General features: G+C 36.2%; 1 protein-coding gene across 2 annotated transcripts in view; it reads right to left on the reverse strand.

The window, feature by feature from the left end:
- Positions 1-1217: 1217 nt before the first annotated feature.
- MTNR1A (melatonin receptor 1A) overlaps positions 1218-20026 on the reverse strand; it is a 68152-nt gene continuing 49343 nt past the window's right edge. The window contains exon 3 of one of the 2 annotated variants that reach the window (XM_064511063.1): positions 1218-5093. In XM_064511063.1, coding sequence (XP_064367133.1) covers positions 4225-4959 — 735 coding nt within the window. In that variant the 5' untranslated portion in view covers positions 4960-5093 and the 3' untranslated portion in view covers positions 1218-4224. The remainder of the gene's footprint in view (positions 5094-20026) is intronic. The other variant, XR_010389052.1, reaches the window with a different exon arrangement.

Raw genomic sequence — 20026 nt, forward strand, 5'->3', positions numbered from 1 at the left:
TGTACTTTTGTATTATATTTTTAAGGATTTTTTGCATGGTTGTTTTTTCAGTGCAGTATAAGGAGTGTAACAGTTCCCTTCAATGTGTCACAGCTAATTAGATGTAACTCTGTATCATTTCAAAAATAGTCCAAAATGAGTAAAAAGGTGCAATATTGACTGCTTATCGAAGGATGCTATACAGTGCGATAGAGACTGATTCCAGTAATATGTTTATTATGGATGATTCAAAGATGTAATTATTTTCTAAAACACATAAGAAGAAAAGGAAAAATAATAAAAACTGTATATTATGCCTATTGAAATAACATGTGTTTGCTTCATCTCTGTGCACTTCCACTAGCCCAGTGGAAGAAAAAAATATACTGTGCAAAGCACTCTAAGTGAGCTATTTCCAATGAAAATACATTTTTGCATGCAATCACAGTTGACTACAATAAATACCCTGTACCCTATATTAATTAATATTCTGTCTGCTTGTAAAAAATGAAATAATGCCAAGCTTCTTTGTTAATGTGAAGTTGCAATGAATGTGACCATCAATAAAATTGTCTGTCTGTCTGTGAGAGTTCGAGATGTGGTAATATAAGAGGATATTCAGATTGTCAACACAGTCAGGACTGTGATATAAGAAAGACATTCTTTAGAGTAAGGTTAGGCCCAATTAGGCTACAAGTCTTCAGTGTGTTGAGTATAGAGGGAGTCACTGCTCCTTTGCAGAGGTTCTTTGGTGCTCTGAACAGAAATGGATGGGAAATAGTGAAGGGATGGTTCCTTGCATGTGTGACAGATTGCCAAGACTCATGTTTTAGAATTATATCCATCCAGGGCAGATGAGTGGTATGGGACAAGTACAGCATTTAAAAGTTCCAGACTGAGCTCGAAGTAATGCATTTGTCCTATGCTAGCCTTCTATACAAGGAAAAATTTCATGACTTGGAATGTAAAAAACATGTCATGGCTCATTCACTTGCACAAAAACAACTAATTTTGGATAAGTTCCTAATGCCACCTCCTAAAATGGAAGGAAATTACAATTATTTTCATCTATCATATTTATATTGACCATAAAAAGTCTGATTTCATGAGGTGCTGAACTGCTATGGTAGGAGGCTGCTCATTGTCTTAAATGGATCACTTCAACCACTTTGAAGGAAGAGATTCTGATGAAAAGAAATCATTACTGCAGAGTTAATCATTACTGCAGTGCTCAGTTTTTCACTTTTGCAATGAGTTGTTTTGCAAACCTTAGCTAAAACATGCTTTTGAATGATAGTAAGTGCAGAATGATTTTGAAGAGGGCAGCAGATATTTCTCAAAGGTTTCATCCATAATTTAAACTAGATTCTAAAGACTAGCATACCTCCCTCCCCCAAAGAAGAACAAGAGATTAATTTCTTAAAATTATTGCTATATTTAGCAGCTCATAACAACACCAACATGCACATTTCTGTGATTTTTAGATTTAATACAAATATGTCAAAATACCAGATCTGAAAAATGCTCTCCATTTTAATTACAGGCCTATTCAATAAAATATATACCTTTGGTATAATATGTTTTATTGCATATAGCAAACCATTTTCATTATCATCAAAAATATATTTTAGCACTTGTAAATTAAAAGGGACTTTAATTCCTCAGATAATCCACAGTGTTGCGTACAGTATCTTGAACAACTGTCAAGGCTCATTAATGTGTAGACATGATAAACATATATTTTCAGTTTGAAAGGGCAAGTGAAAAATCTTTCAGAATTCTAGATTTACTGATAATTAGGCTACTAAAGCTATCTTTATGTTACATTATTAGATGTATCATAAGACATTATTTTCATTGAAAATATGCTTTAAATAAGGCAAGTTTTGTAAGAATTTAAGTAGTGTATTTTCTTAAGTGACTACTATAAGATGGTCATACCTCCCTTGTTATTCTAAAATCACTACACACAAAGCGATAAAATTACAGAGCTAAGCATCCTCTAAGGATGAAATCACAGTGAAGAAAGCTGTGATATAATTTATGCTGTTAATCATGTTCTATCATATCGCATACTACAATAGAAGAGAGCTGGTTATTTACACTGTGGTTCTGACTGGCAACAAGGGTTTGAATGTAAACAGAGATGAGTCAAACACCTTGGCAATGCATTGACTGGCTAGTTCGTCTCCAGAGATTTACAATGTTAATTAGTTCCATTACCAACTTGACATGAGTGAGTGGCAACATGAGGCACCTATTTTTAAGGTAAGAAGCTGGTCAGTTGACAAAGTATCAGTGGAGTTTTCAAGTAAATATGAATGTTTCCCATTAGCTTATTATTAATATTAAATTAAGGGTACACTAATATATGATCCAAGAGAGATGACACAGTATTAGATTTGTATCTAGTTTAAGGAATTATATAGTACAGAGTGACTGTTGTTTTCTAAGAAGTCTCAGCTGTTGAAAATCAGTACTTTTTTCCAGCATAGCAAGTAATAGTTTAAATGAATTGGTTTAAATATAGTCTACATTTTAACATATGTTAACAGAAGTCTGATAGGCTATTCAGAAACTCTTAGTCCAGTAGAGATGGCTGGAATCATGCTTATCCTGGTGTTCAACTACTTCAAATGTAGTTGAACATCAGGGCGGGTATGAACACTTGAGCATTAAAACATACAACAGTTGGAGTATCCTTCCAGACCTAAATGCTCCTTCTCTCTAAGGTCAGTGAAACTACCGCATGATATTTTCATATCATTTGGAAGGATCTTGGCCTATTAAATTAAAAAGGTGACACCTATTGTTGTAAACTGTTTTTCTCCACCGAAGGGCTTGATTATAAACACAGATTCACTGTTGCAGCAGACAGCCTGTCTAGCTTTGCTTCCTCACTTCACAGTGTGTTTCTTCACCCTTAAGAGGCACCTGTTATCTGTGGAAAATCCATATGGCAAGTCCTGTCCTGAGAGTCGTGTGTTCCTCCTTGTAACAGTGTCATAAATAGCATCTTCTCTTTTTGATTATTTGGACATGTCTCATTGCTCTAGGTTTTTATACTGTTTTCATCACTGGTAGGTAAACACCTACTTATTATTTTGAAAAGCTTATCTCTGGCAATTTATAGCATAACTTCTAGTCTCAGGAGCTTTTCAGGAGGTCAAGTTGAGAGAGATATCATATGGTCATCCTGCAAATATTTCTCATTTCCCAGGGTTTCATGTGATTGAGATTCTGCTAACCAGACAAACTGTCATCCTCACCTGCTGTCCTTCTTAAATGCATCATCTTCTTGGAGAGGCTCAGAAATTCCATACTTTATTTAATTGAGGGATGAGGGATAACAGCCTTCCCTGCTTATGTTTCTAGGAGGTGTCTCCCAAAATCTCCTCTGGGAGACGTTCCAATTTCTTGTATTACTGTTTCTTCAGAAAGAAGAATGGTGTTTCATATTTCTCTCCCCACCCCTCCTTCACCTTTTTTTCTCCCCCAGATAGCTTGATTTTCTGAATTATGTCTCTCTTCTTTCCTTCCTGTTTATCTTCCTTGCCCTTGTAGCTTTGAAAATAATGAATCAGGTAAATTTATCCTCCTACAAGCTATTTTAAAATTTAGAAGTCAGTTGGGAATGCCATTCCTAGGAGGGCTGGTGAGGTTTAATTTCCACAAAAATAAAGAATTATGTCCATTATAGGAGCAAAATAATATAGGTAGAGATACTTATCAAATATCCTGATGTCTTTTCAAATACCTTGATTTCTCACTTCACCAATATAGTCTCACTAATATATTTGCTAATGGCCTGATTTCATCTTTTAAAATAACTTCTCAGAGGTTTTAGAATCATGACCGTAACCTGGCTGGAAGGAGAAGCCAGTAGAAAGTGGTAAGAATGGTTTTGTAATTTCTTTTACTTGGCTGGGCTAGATGGATATTTCTGTTTCAAACTGTCTCTAGTTGTTGTCTCCATTAAGAAAAAAAAAAAAAAGAAATTATCCATGTGTAATCCTGTAATATCCTGAAGAATATGACTGTGTTGCTATTTGAAAGATACATTATTGTATAATAGGATCCGTTTGTCAAGGCTCTGTAATTTTGGTTCCCAAGTATCATGCAAAGGATTTTATCGAAGTGCCTTCAGTGTAGAACAGATATTTCACTGTAATATTTAATAGCAGGTCTAGTAAACCAGACACTGTATTTGGATGTGGTTGAATGACAATAATAAGGTTCCCATTTTTACAGAGAGTCCACCTTCACTTGATTGTTGTTTGTAATCAGTGGGGAAGGTTTACTTTTCATCCTGTCTGCTGCATCATTAGAACTATCCTGGAAGAAAACTTTTGCTGTACAAAAAGTGACAATAATTCTCTTGTATTCTCTTCTGAAATTCTGGTTCAGGAGTCCATATATGATAGCATTAAGGCAGCTGTTGAAATATGCCATGTAATAACTAGATACAAACAACCACTCTGGAATCCTGGGGATTATAGTTTCTGGGTTGACAGCCACAGCAAGGCCTATAAAGTTCAAAGGGGCCCAGCAGACCGCGAATAGTACAAATACCACAAACATCGTGACAAAGTTTCTGAAGTCATGTGGTTTCAGTTTGGGATTGTTGTCCGGTTTAACCCTTCGCCTTACCTGAATAACAAGGATCCATATTCTCAAGTAACAGAAAGTAACTATGGCTATGGGAAGCATGAAATGGAAAAACACTACTGCGATTGTATATGCTGAGCTCACAGATTGTGCAAATGTACACGAGTAAATCCTAGGGTCATATTGTAGAGATCCCACAAACAGATTGGGCACGATAGCAATGAAGGTCAGGAACCAGATAAGAAAAACATAACACAAAGAATTCTTGTCACTGTACAGCTTGTCATATTTGAGACTGTGGCAGATATAGCAATACCGATTGATAGCGATGCCTGTAATATTGAAGATTGATCCAATGACACTTAGGCCCATCAGGAAGCCACTAATCTGGCAGTGAAGGTATCCCAGATTCCATCCATTGTGGAATACAGATGTGAGGACCAGTGGATATGGGTAGATTGCTACAACCAAGTCTGCAATGGCCAGGCTTACAACAAATACATTTCCTGTAAAATAAATAAAAAAAGACAAGTATTAGTTTCTCTTTTGCTCTCTTCTGTCACTGCTTGTCTCAGTCTTTTAATGGCCAGCCTTAGTAGAACACTTTATATTTAGTTAATTTCTAGTTTCTAGATCAAAACTCATTTCTACATATCAGAAATAAGATTCATTTTTAATCTAAAGAGGAAGATGCTCAACTTAAAGGTGCACCTTTTAAAAGAAAACTATTTTGGGGTTTTAATTACCATGAAGTACTATTTTTATCATCTCATTTATTTGGATTTTCCTAATCTCACAAATTGAGAACTCATGTCTAATTAAAATATTCATAACTTTAAGCCTGCTTTGGTCCGAAATAGATAGTCTCTCTTGAAAAATCAGCATAAACAGTATGATGACTAATAAATTTCAAAACTTACATTTACCTTACATATTTAACTTCATTCCTTTTCCTTAAATTACCCCTTAACTTTTCCAGCCTTGAAATGAAAATCTATTTTTCTATTTGTATTTCAAGCTTCCATTACAGTGACATTGTCTTTTTCAATCTACTGAATAGCACTTAACTAAACCTTGGCAATTCATGTTTTGGTAAGTAGCAGCTTTGGACTTTTTAAGAAGGAATTTCTGAGATTTGAGCAGAATGCAAACTCAGTTGTTTTTCCTAAATTAAGAGATGTGGTCTTCAGTAAAACAAGTGATGCCAGGCAGTGACAAAGACAGTTCCCACAGACCACTGATGCCACATCCTTCTCTGCATCCTGACTGGGAAATTAAGCAATGATCCATTCTCTAGAATGGAGTTTTTTTAGACTGTGTTCATTCCTGAAAGATCCTGTCTTTGTTCTTCAAAGACAATGGAACTCATCATAAATATATGTTTTGAATTAATCCTTTGAACATAGATAGATTATATATTCTCTTTTTTTTTAGATATGTAAATGATAACTCTTGTTATATTTCATCTGAATGCCTTGCAACCATTCACCTTTCTAAGGTGATACATGATTATATTTTTCTTCGTTTTTTAAAAATAACTACTACATGGATTAACCTAGTTATGTATGCAAATACATACATATCTACAGAAAGCTATCAATGTGTATATATACATACTTACATATGCATGAATGTATGTATATAAATGTGTATGTGTGTTCACATATGTGTGTGTGTATGGGATTATACTTTGGAATCCTGAGATGATTCACTGAAAATCAAATATGAGCTCCTACTGGAAATTGTAAGAAACTATATTCCTAGTTCTATATGACACAAAATTTCACTAGTACTCCAAAGTGAGCTTTTGTAAGCTTTTATGCCTTTATTTTGAGTAGTTAAAATACAAAGAGATAAAAATAGGTTAAGAAAACACTAGTAGGGCATTTTAGCTTCTATAAGGCTCAAAATAATCATCCTTTAATATTTTATTTGAAACATTTTAAAATGTGTGTTCTCTCACTAATCTGATGCTTTAAAGGGTCAGGTGGAAATATTAAATCTGCAAACACACACAGAGAAAAACATAGAAATTATTTGGCTCAGGATTCCACTTATTTCCTTTTGTGTAAGTTTTATTTGATACAGGCATTGAGTTTGACATGTGACATTAGTATAAACTAAGGGCAGCTGGGATAAATGGCCTCAGGTGAAAGATTGCTACACTACTTTTCATAGTTTTTGTATCTAGATTTATAAATATCTTTCTCTAGCTGATTTCTGTAGTTGTGTCTTCTTTTTGTCTGGGAGTTCACTGCCAGACTGATACATGCTTATCCTGAAGGCGGTGGCAGAATTCCAGATCTTTTCAGCACAAACGTAAGACCTCCTTTAAGCAGAAGAATAGGACAAGGGAAAAAAACATTGCTTTCAGAATCTACCTTTGACATACTGGCAAATGATACAGGAATGGATCAAGACACTGTGTAAAGCCCAGAGCTCTGCGTATAATAATTTATGACTGAGAAGTAGAAAGTGACTGAAAAGTTGTTGGTATTTTTTTTTCACACAATGCTGCAAATTTGCAGAAATGGCACCATATAAACTGTAGGTGTGACAAAGAGCATTCTTATTAAAATGTCGTGTTTAAAAAATCCAATTTACATTTTAGTATAAGTTTTCAATTTAGCTAGAGATTGCACATAAAATGCTTTTCTCTCTGCTGCGTGCTGCAACTTCTGCTGGTGCATTTGATTAATATTCTTATTATCATTATTGGCAAACTTGAGCCAAAAGCTTCAGCAATTGAAAGAACATGGCTACAAGAAATGGTTTCTTTTTGCCCCATGTCGAAAAAAGAAAGTTGATGTGCTTTTCTCTGAATAGTTTTAGCAATCCTGTGCTTTGGCAAACAATGCAGTCCTAGATTAGCGGAGGAGCTGTGTGACTGTGTGTTCAGGTAGTACCTTTCTTCTGTTATCACTGTGTGACTCCACACAGGTTAGCCAAGGTAAAAGTCTTCAAAAAATTCAGCTTTCATATTCTCAGCTGAGACTTATATTTTCACAGCCAAAGATTCTGCTTTTATTAGAAAGGTGTAGCATAGGTCTGAGCACTTGCCTTGAAGTTCTAATGTGGTTTTAGTTGGGGCTAGGACCAGATAACTGAACTAAGACAGCAAAGGCATGCTGTTGTTCATGTCCTCATACTGGCCTGTGGGGGACTAATGCAAATTGAAGGTAGTATCAGCAGGTGGAGGATAAATGATTCATTGCACCAAGGAGACTGGGCAAGAGAACTGAGACTGGGAGCTGAAATGGAATATCACTGGCCAGATAAGGCTTCTGGAAACCTGACTTTCCATTGCATTCACTCTTTGTAACTGTGAGTTAGTAAGAAAAAATGGAGACAGATGAAGGAAAAGTGGAGAAATTGGAGGAGAAACAGAGTGGAGAAAGGTCTGTTTGACAGTATTAGGACTGGGTCAGGAAGTGAAAAAAGTCTTAATACAAGCTGGAGAAGGCTGACTGATAATGAATGAAAGATGAATGAAGCTGAATGGTAGGTCTGGCCAGAAGACAGAGGCATAGAGATAGACAAACAATAATCGAAAACTGTAGAGGTTAGTTAGTTAGGATGCTTGATTTTACAGGGATATATGAGAAGGATCTTCAGAATATGAGAGTGTTTAGCAAGTGTTGGCGTTTTGTCTCTGAGGCAGCCAAATTTCAGGCTTCCCTGAAATGGGGAGCCCTGGTTGTCTCAGCTTATTCTCTCTGGCTACCCTAGAGCCAGAAAGTCTGAAAGTCTTGGAAACACTAGCTGCTTCATATAGAAGCTGGAGAAGAACAGTGTGTCCTGGGAGCCTGTCCTTTTAAAAATTCATAAGCATGGAAACCAAAATTCCAGGCTTCCAGCTCACAGTTAGAAAACTGGCCGGAAACTAGCTACCTGCTTGCAAAGAGGACTTTTAACCTGCCTTTCAGGAAGTGTTCTCCTGAAACCTGAGTTCTGATACATTTTCCTTGTGAGCACAGGAACATTGTAGTTGTAGAATGGCCAATTCAAATAAAAATTTATTTGGCTTTAGTATGTTTGTTGGGTATTCTGAGGTTCATTGTTTCACACATTGACGTCTAATTAGCAATGGTGTTAAGTTTTCACACGTTATATAATAAGTACTTTAAAAATAAGACCTTAGATTTAGGCACCCACAATTAGTGGAAAATGTTAACATTCTATGAAATCCCCATATATGGGCTATTGTGAAAATAAACTCTTTTATGTTGTGAAGCACTTGGATATTGTAGTGGTGAGTACCATAAGGAAGATCTAGGCATAAAGTAATTTTTATCTTTAGAATTGGGTTTGAACAGAATGCTGCAAATGAAGCCTGGAACTCCACATTGAACAAAAAAAATGCAAACTCTGTAACACCAAAATCTTGAATAACTTTTCATGAACAAAAAGTACTCCTTCAGACAGTGAGATCAGGCTGCTGCAAAAAAAATGTCATTTATGTAACTAAAGAATAGCATAACAGCTAACATAACATACCACAACGACCGGTTTGGCTGAACTGAGGATGTACCGGTTGATTTTCTTGACTTTGCCATGTAAATAACTTAAGCAGCTGTTGTGCTATAGATGTATGTGGGAAGAAAGATAAGCTAATGGTAACCGGCTTTGGCGGGCTGTGCTTTTAGATGCAGTCCAAAGCAATGTTCCATTGAATATTTTCTCTGCTATAACTGAAAAAGAAGCCCCTCTGCTCAGCAAACACACTGCAACATCAGACCTACCAGCCAATTAAAAAACTGCATTCAAAGTAACAGGAAACAAAGAAGTGCTCTCCCAGGTAACTTAATTTTTTGAAGAGCAAAATACAACGTAAATGGAACGGAAAAAACTGTGATGCTGACAGATTGTAAAAAATATGTTTGGGATTAATTGTCATCATGTCAAGATGGGTCGAAGAGTGTTACATAAGAACTACATAATGTTGCACCCACTGCAACCGCTATCTGCGAAACATACACAAAATGCTATGTGAGTTGTGATTCCCTAGATGTAGTGCTGAATAGGTCCTGAAGTTATTGGGAATTGCAGAGTTTCCAGAAGTTTCTAGAAACTTAAATAGGTGAAGAATAATAATAGAAAATTACAGTCACTTAATTTACATGGTGCTAAGTGTCTCCTAGTGACTTAGACTGGAAGGCTGAGCACTTTGCCAGCAGATTAAAAAGAAGCAGAGGGACAAATGCTTTCTTCAGATTTTGGAGTATAACTGAGAGAGATGTGGTCTGCAGAGATGTTTCCTCATATATTGAAAATGTGAAGTATTTTCTCTCTTCCAAAACTTTTAGCTTGGACAAAAGAATGTATCTGTGGAACAAAATAACAATATTTTAAAGTATTGGGAACTCTAGCCAGAGTATTTTGTGCTAATGAAATCTGAATGAATTGTGGAGAAGATCTCATTTTGGTGGCAAAAATGGTAAAGCTACTATTTCTTCTCCTATTTTTCAAGACTTATCTGTACTTTTTAATATTGGTTGCCAGACTGTCAGATCAATTCTCTTAAGCTATTTCACATTATTTCCCATTTAAATAATGTATTGATTTCTTATTACAAATCTTTTCCAGACACCATCTTGTTTTCATCATGTGGCTACATTTTGCAGTCTATAACATTACATTTCCTCTTTATGTATTAGTGCTTCAGGTGGTACCAAATTTATCTAAGAGTGCAGAATTTTTATGCTAAAGAGATGCTTTTGCCTTTAGGCAAAACTAAACTGTAGATGCAGCTTCCATTGAAGTCAGGTTCAAAGCTTTCTTTCAGTCGCCATTGGCTCAGACCTTTAATGTTTACTTGTTAAATGTATTTTCAAGGAAAAAGGATGGCAATGTTGCAACATTGGACAAATTATGAGATCAAACTTAATTTCTACCTAGCAGGTCCTTGCCATTCTTATCTACTGTCTCTTTATCACCTCTGAGATACTGCCATATGTGTGAACAGTCATCTCTGATCATTTCATAATGAGGCTTATTTAATAGATTGCTTCACTATAAATTCAGATCAAGTTCTCTGGAAGTTGTAATTTATTCAAATGTAGTATTTCCAAGATTGTTATGCCCACAGTTTTCATGTATTTAATGGTGTCAAAGCTTTAATTTATATTTTAAAGCACCAATTTCTGACTACTCTTAACACTTTTACTGATTTTCTTCAAGGATAGCTTACAGATTTTGCAGCATTTTGAAATGTATCTCATTAGTCCAGAACTGATCTCATTTGATTCTATAAAAAGCCCTGGCTCAGAATGTGAATCTGGGGCTGTGTGCTGGTAAGTGAAAATAAGACTAATATTATATGCGTGCCGATCAATGTCTACAGTGGAAAGTAGAAAATTAAAATACGGCACCTCATAGCCATAACTGAACACAACACCATTCTGACATCTGGCAAAACTGACTGAACTGATAGACAGCTGGCAAAACACCTAGCATAGAAAACAAGTAATTCCTCCCCTTCACAACAGAATGGTAGGAATGATTAAGCCTCTGTATCTGGAATATGAGGCATCAATGGGCTAATTTATAAATAAAGCAAGGTTAGAAGGCTAAGCACAAAATTCAGTACAGTCTGCTTTAATTTTCTACTAAGAGCTGGACTTTCTTTCCTTAGAAAAGCATCTTTTAGGCATACCTGTTTCTGTTACCTCTGCTTCTGTCACATGGCTACCTTCATGCACAAAATGGTGTCTCAATGACAGATGCAAGCCCTGTATTTTCTTCATAATCTATGAACATTTTTGCCCTTAATGTTCTTCCATTAGCACCAGTATTTCCCATTTAAAATGTCACAAGCAACTACAAAATCAAGGAGTGAAAGCTGTTTTTGTGAGTACCTAATGCAAATTTAATAAACTCCTCTTGTTCATGTATTTCGGGACAGAGCTTAGTTTTATAGGCTCAGAAACACTTCTCCCTTAAAGCTTAACCAATAGTAAGGTTTCAAGAAAAGGAAAATCTCTCCAGAATCTTTGGAAAGGTGCTGTATCTGGCAGCCCAGTTGGAAATTCCACAGAGGTCATGTGCCATAAAAACTATTAAATTAAAAAAAAAAAAGCATCCGTAAGGAGGGCCAGTGATCACTGTTTCTCAGACAAAATCCCAAAGCCATCTAAGTTTACCTAGACTAGCAAGTGTGCAGACAGTTCCAGCTTCACTGTAGAAAGTTTTTAAAGGATTATGACACTAACATTCTTTGCAGCTCAGCATCAAAATGACATAAAACAGCTGAGCAGAAATGTAGAAATAAATGTTACATAAGCTCCAGTTACTCTTAGGAGCTTCATTCATTTTGCAGATCATAATATCAACTCCCTTAGATATGAAATGCCTATTTTTAAACTCAAGGCACTATTTATAAACCTGGCCTGAATCAAGAAGTCCATGTGCACATTAAATTTGAATAGCGTGATGGGCCTGTGGGTTTTGCTTCTGATTAGCGAATTAACCCTGGTGCTGCAAGTGGTGATACAAGGGAATGTGAATGAATGGCTTAAAGCCCATAATGCACATTTCAGCACCAAATGTGTAGGAAAACCTCTCTTTTTAAACTGAGAAAAGTCCTTATATTATTAGTAGTTTTCATACAACCTCATTCAGAAGTGCATATTTCTCTCATAGTGGAAGAAATTTTCAGACCCACTGTCATCTAGTGGGGACATTAATGAAGCCTGCTATGTAATTATGGGCACGGCAATTGCCTCCAGCTGCAATGATGTCAGGCAAGTAGGAGGAGAAAGTATTAAATATTTATAGCCCAAACTCATATGCAATAATCTTACTAAGGCAGAGATTTTGAATGTCATAGACTAGTTCAGATTCTGCAAGAACCAAAGTAACCTCAACTTTTAACTGGAGCTGATAGACATTCAGGGTGGTCGTGGTCTCACAGGTCTGGACAGCTGGAGAGCTACAAAACAATAGATTTCAGAGACAGGAAAGAACAGATTTGTTGAAAGACCATGCTATAAGAATAACCTGCATTGTAATACTTCATTGCACTGCATAGCGAGTTGAAGATAATTTGCCATAACCAGCACAGCATAAATGAAAGATCACACTGATACACTCCACAGTATTTAGATTATAGTAATTATCATACAGAAACTTCCAATGGAGATGCAGCAACAATTTAATTTGAAATATCTATGCCATCTTCTGGCCAAGAAAATTAGATGCATGAAAGCATAATTGGCAGAAAATGGCAATGAGGAATTATATAATACTTAGAATAAAAGAATGGAGAATTTTGATGTCAGCTGCAAGTTGGCTGTAGCCAAAGAGTATGTAGATGTGATTGAACAGTTTTGCAGATATGCAAATGACATATAGTTTTCTGTGACTTTATCACCTCCCATCCTTCTCTGTGGTCTCATGACACAGGTGTGACTGAGACAGCTACTGTTCTCCTTCTTACAGTCTAAAAAATATTTGTCAGTGCTATTCTTGGTACTTCAGTCTTGAGAATAAAGTGATGTGAGTTTTGCTGTCAGGGAGAGAGGGAGTTGAATCCATATGCTGAAGAAGTGCTACAGACCTGGGGATGTAACTTGCCTCTGGCAATTTTCTGTGACATGCCAGGGCTGCTTTGAAAATGCCTCTTACATTGGATCTCTCACATGATAGGAATACTTAGTTTGTACAAAGTACTAGTTTACTAGATGCATAGGACTTTGAACAGCTCAGCACTGTCAAGACTGAGGTATTTCTGATTATGCCAAGAAGGGCAATGTTAGCTCTTGGAGTAATTTAGGTGCCATGAAATATAAAGCGTGTGGGAAAATCAGCAGTAAAGGAAAGGCCAGGATCACAATTACAGATTTAGGCACCTAATGTAGAAGTCGGTAGGACTTGGCTTAAGTCCTTTTGTGGGTCTAATCATAAGGATCTAGTGGTAGTCAGGGTTTTTTTTCAAGAAGTGTAGCTTGAGAAAAGACTTTAAATGCTAGCAGTCTAAGCTATCAGTGAACTTCAGGATATACTCATCTCACTGTTAAATTACATAGTGCTATAAAATATTTTGCTTTGAAAGTCTATGCAGTATATTCATAGCCAAGATAATTTGCTTTAGAGGCAGCAGCAAGTTGAAGGACACCTTCCATTTTTATAAAGAAGCCTTTGAAATTTTATCAGGATAATGTCCAGATAACATATATATACACTTTGGTATGAAGATTGGATTAAACTAACATTGTTGTATATATTTATAATTTTACAATATAAAAATAACACATGAAAGCCACTCTTGTTAAATAACTAGTTCTGAAATCTGAGTGAATGATTCAGTTTTTTGAAACACTTTTTTAACAGATCTCCAGTAGATGTTGATAAAATAAAAAGTTTAATTGCTGTTTCACAAATAGTTGAAGTGCTGTACACACATTTCGATAGTCAAAATGAGTATCACTATAGTTGTGTGCCCCATTCAGTGTGTAAATAAATAATTTTTCAGTTCTGCAGTTTTTCACCAAAATGCAAAAGTCATGATATCTAATCCCATTGGATAAAATTCCATTTAAATCATTCTTAACTTCGATTCTGTTCTGTCTACTCAGCCTGGGGAAGAGGATGAATTAAGACATAGGATAAAATATCAAGAAAGCTACTAATGACATTGAAGACAATAAACAAACACTGCTGTCTTGCAGGTGGAGGTTAGAAACTGGGGCAGGCAGACATAGTGGTGGATGTCTTCAGAGAATCACAGAATAGTTGAGATTGGAAGAGACATCTGAAGACCATCTAGTCCAAATCCCCTGCTCAAAGCAGGGTCAGCTAAAGCAGGTTGCTCAGGATATTGTCCAGTCTGGTTTGGAATATCTCCAGGCGTGGAGACTCCACAAGCTCTCTGGGCAACCTGTTCTAGTGCTCAGTCACCTTCACAGTAAAAAAGGTTCTTTTTTTGTTTAAACAGAATTTCCTGTGTTTCCGTTTGTGCCTATTGCCTCTCGTCCTGTCACTGGGCACCTCTGAGAAGAGCCTAGTTCCATCTGCTTTACTCCCTCCCTCTGGTGTTTTTATACATTGATAAGATCCCCCCAAGCCATCTTTTCACTGGGCTGAACGGTGGCCACTTTCTCAGTCTTTCCATACGTGACAGATGCTCCAATACTTTAATCATTTTTGTGGCCCTTCACTGGGCTTGCTTCAGTACGTCCATGTCTCTCCTGCCCTGCGGAGCCCAGAACTGCAGCCCGCACTCCACGTGTGTCTCAGCAGGGCTGAGTAGAGGGGAAGGATCACCCTCTTCAAGTTGCTGGCAATGCTCTTCCTAATGCTGCCCAAGAGGCTGTTGGCCACCTTTGCCACAAGGTCACATTGCTGTCTCATGTTCATCTTGTTGTCCTCCAGGACCCCCAGGTCCTTCTCTGCAAAGCTGCTTTCCATCCCCCTGGCCTGTACCAGTGTCTGGATTATTCCTCCCCAGGTTCAGGACTTTGCCCTTCTCTGTGTTGAACCTCATGAGGTTCTTCCCTGCCCATTTCTCCAGGCTGCTGAGGTCCCTCTGAACAGCAGCACAACAGCATCTTGAGCTGTGTGACGTTGGTTTTGGTGCTTTAGGTATATGTCTGGATTGTTTTTTGTACAATTCACTGGGCTGGTGTGATTTGGAGGTCAAGCCATCTACTCCTTTTGAACATTAGCCCCTTCTCCCATGATTACAGTATCCTAGAGAGCAAATGGATTCGCCTGAGTAACTTACCAGTTTTACAGAAGGGAATTATGTTACTGCTTCCAGTTGATCTTTTCTAATTCTAATTTCTGTAATTCATTCAGGAGAAAAAAAAATTCTGCAGAACAGCATGTTTTCCAACAAGGTATTGCCTAGATGTTGCAGGACGCTAAGGTGATCATCACAGTTCAGCAAGCTGTATGAAGGTGATTAAAATAACAATACTGCTGATGTCAGAGGATCACACTGCTGAATTGGATCACAGCAGAATCAGGCTAAGAGTATTTTTTCCCCTTTGATTGCATTTGCATTGGAGAGTGGAAAAAGTAGAAAGACAGAAAATGCTACTATCACAGTAATATCATAGCTCAGAGAAATAAAGGTAATAATACAGTTCAGAGACTAAAACAAAGCAAAGGGAAAAAAGCAGGGAATGACAGAGATGGATGCATGTGAAATTTTATTACATTTTGTATTTGTACAGAATTTCGTAGATCAGTCAGGATCAATGTGCTAGGAAGTGAAAAGATACAACCTCTTCCCATCTAAGTTCTAGTATGTATTTTGATAAAAACAAGTAAGACAAAACAGGAAGGTGGAGTTACAACGACATAACTGGCAGCAGACTTTCATACTGTATGGAATGTGAGTATGAAACCTCTGTCCTGAACCTCTTTGAAAGTCACTCTTTTATATAATAGGATTTTATGGCTGAATTTGTCCATAGAATTATTCATGTGAAGAAAAAGAAGGAAAAGAAAGCCTCTCCAAAGTACAAAATAATCTATTTTTCTTTCTCTTATTATTAATAAAAGTATAGGTAGTCATTCAATCAACCCCAGCATTTAAACACAAAATCCAGTGTAGACAGCTAATAGTGTTAATTAAACATGAGTTTTAAAAATAGTCTTCCCAGTTCTTTCTCATAAAATCAGCAATGTAGGACACCTACCAGGAAACTGCCAAGTAGCATTATACAAAATATCAATAATATATAGTTAAATTTATGTGCATTCACTCTTGCTTCCTCTATTCATTTTCTTTTTATTTCTCTATTTCTCTATTCCTTTTATTCCTTCTCTTATTTATTCCACCTTCAGATGTTTTTTCTCCATACCTCCTTAAAACATAAAATTTTCTACCTTTCCAAAAAAAACTTTTTTCTTCTTTTTCCCCTGATTTCCTCTCTCTGTCCCAAGTTCCTTTAAAAAAGGTAAGAAGACACAGAGAATTATATAACTCTCCCACCTTTAGTTTGATTGGTGTTTTTTAAAGGAGTATTCCACCCTGTCCTTATGAAAGACCCAGCTGCCTCCAGTTCTTTCCCCCTCCCTTTCATTCCTTCTTTTTCTCTACTGTGCTATAGTGAAAAGCCAGAAGTGGCATTCTTATGACTGGGTGCCTGGAGAAGGTCAGGATGTTCCAGACACACTGGGGGCAAGTGAAATTGTCTCAAGTGTCATGGGAGATTCACTAGACTAAGTGCTGTTTTAATTGCAGTGTTAGTAGGATTTTGTTAGTGAAAGTAAATCACGGTAGCAAGACAACAACTCTTTTGCAGCTGCAGAGGTACATTTAGCACTGGAAGCTAAAGGAAGGACAAAGAAGTGGAACTTGTGTATGTGTGGCTGCAAGGCCAAGGACGTTAATACCTGTCGTCTGTTCTCTGATGCTTATCCATTCCTCTTTATGAAAAGGGAATGGGAAAACTACAACTCTAGATTAAGAAAGGGAGAAGACCCACTGATGTGTGGTTTCTTTCCTCTGCAAAGAGTTTTATAAGCCCTAAGGAATTTACTCCAGCTGCTGGATTATAATATACTCTTGAGAACACCTACAGTATTCTCATGTGTCTTTGTATGTCTGTAGCCTGCCAGGAGAATCCCTTCCTCAGCGTTTGCCTTTATAGTTTGGTGAGCACCTGCATCAACTGCAGGGTTCTGCTCCTGCCTCACTGGGGTGAAAGAAAGGGTGAGAAATACAAATTAAAACTCAACTGCTTGCAATGAGTGCTGATCAAATCCAAAATATGACACAGCAACAATTTAGGTTTTGGACACCTTTCTTAGAAAGAGCACATCAGCTAGTAAGGTAAAAAACATAAAATCAGTATGAGAAATTTGCATAGGATTGCTGCAGCAAGCAAATAAAATTATAGCACTGACAATGTAAGAGTGTCAGAAGTTTAGAAGCAGTAGTGTATTTCGTCCCTTTGTATAATTTAAAATAAAATGGGTTTAGAAGTATGATACAAGACAGATTTACAAGAAATTGAGGGGAGCAAGCAGTTTCTTCCTTAGTGCCCTAATTCATATAGGTAATTAATTATAAAATTTTGGCACTTGAGTAGGACAATATGACTCAGAAACAATGTTTGTTTGCTTAAATTAGACATGTATTTTAAATAGCTTACTGACAAAACCTAAGGAAGCAACACAGCTACAGTTGATATTTTATATTAGAGGAGAGGGAATGAAGACATTGCACTAACTTAACTAAAACCAGTGTTTTAATTTGTATCATAAAGTTGGGGAAAATAGATAATTACTCTGCATCTAAACTTTTCTTTCTTTCTTTCTTTCTTTTTTTTTTTTTTTGCTAAAGATCTAATTTCTAGTGCTCTAACAGGACCGAAGTGGAGCTGGAAAAAATAATTTCTGTTTTCTAAGGCTATTCCCTTTGCTTGTAGCAATAGTCTAAAAAGATCTTGAGATAAACTTTAACATTTATGATATTTGAATGACTATAAAAATATTTTCATTGATATTAGGCTTCTCGGGAGGCTTACCTTAGTACAAGTTAGTTTTTTCATCAGAAAAGCAACTGGCACTGAAGGTTAAAGAATAGCGGCAAAGTGACGATAAAGAATTAATAGGACTTAAAAAAAAATTAAGTCACTATTCCTGTAATTCAGATAAATAAAGACATGAGGTTTAAGTTTTTCAGTATTTCTTCTGGATTGCCTAAAATATACACTGTGACTTTACTGCAGGCAAGTAATGAAGTCATCTTAAATTCATACTGATAATACTATACAATAATATGAGAAGTATAGGTACATGCGTGCATCAGCCAGTTATTCTGTAACAGTGCTCATGATGGTGTTGTAAAACATTAAAACTGCTTAAATCATTTCAGATATAATATTTAGAACAAGAAGTATACTTCTACCTAAGCTTTTTCTGGTACAAAATGTTTGAAACATCCTCAACGTAGATATCATGACTTATGGGTCAGTTGATTAGTGATAGCTTGTAATGGGATATGGAAACAGGACTCTTGCCTTGTATTATCTATTATAATAGCTGTATTTAATAAATGTATTTCCACCTAAATCATATCAGAGTAATCTATTTTTCCCCATTAGAATGAATGGTAAAACTTCCATAGATGTTGTTTATAGTTTGATCAGACTCTAGAAGTTATGAAGGGGAGGGGAATTGTTTTATTGCTGGTTGCTTTCTTTTTTTTTCCCTACATGATGGGATTCTTCACACAGCGTAAAATAAAATTACCAAGCAATAAATATGTGACAGAAACAGTTATGAGAAATATGCAGGTATCACTGCCCTTTGACACTTAGCCATAATAGAAAACTCTTCAGTTATTCCCATAACGTACCCTCATGAGCTTACATAATTGAGGCCAGCTTTCTTAAAGGGACTTTCCTTCTCTTTAGTAGATACTGTCATACAACTCTAAAATGTTTCAGTGTACTCTTGGTTAGTTAATTAGCAAATACGTGACTTTTATATTTAAGGCTTATTAGAATTAAAATGGGGTTAGGTTTTATGCGTTTTGTCCTAACAGTATTAAATGAAGTTTTTTACTAAGAGCTCATTTCCATGGAGACATGTAATTTAGTATGCGGGTGAATGTGCCAAACCATTACATTCTTAGAAGTAGGCTTGTGACTAGAAGCAATTGGCTAACATAAAGATTTAGCTAGCTCTGTTATTTCAAATAAGTTGAACTAGTGCAACTGAGGAAAAAAGCTAGCTCTGTGTATGGAATGTGTCTCATAATTTGCATATTGAATGTATTATTCCTCTCCAGCTTGTGTTAGTTACTTGCCTGTTCTCTGGGTTTTTCTTCGACAAATAGTAATGTGGATTTTTTTGGAAAGCATTCTGTTTTTCTATTGTCTAAGTCTAAATTGGTCATTTCAGTACGGTTAGCATTTAAAAGCTGCACTGTGATATCTCATTTGAAGTATTTGTATGCATTGATTTTTGTTGTGACTCAAAAATATCTAACTGCTCACCTTGAGAATCCAAACACTCTAAAATCACAAGTTCAAAACTTACAATGTAAAAAATGTGAACCTTTTCTCTGTGTGAAAATAAAATAGATTTCGAAAACTCTACCTCCATTATAATCTTGGTTTCATAATATGTATATTATATTTTGGCTTTTGGAGCTTCTCTGCTTTTTTATGCTTCTTTGCTCTCTTATACTCCTTCCTATCTTTGTTTAAATACGTTAGGGAGAGTCTTACCAAAAAAAGCTTTTAAGCAAACTGAACAGTTAAATATATAGACAGCTAAAGATAGTATCCTTTTAAATATTCAGTAAAAACTTAGCCTGTTCTCCCTCTGAACCTTACTCTTGAGCTCTCCGTCTTTTTTTAGCTACAATTTTTTAGTATGCAAACGGACTAAATTATTTAACAAAATTTAGCAAACCAGAAGACAACACTTCTATTTAGGAAGCTAAAAATAAAGAAGGCACCTATGAAATATGGGA

Source organism: Dromaius novaehollandiae, chromosome 4 (assembly GCF_036370855.1).
Source record: "Dromaius novaehollandiae isolate bDroNov1 chromosome 4, bDroNov1.hap1, whole genome shotgun sequence".
Taxonomy (NCBI): Eukaryota; Metazoa; Chordata; class Aves; order Casuariiformes; family Dromaiidae; genus Dromaius; species Dromaius novaehollandiae.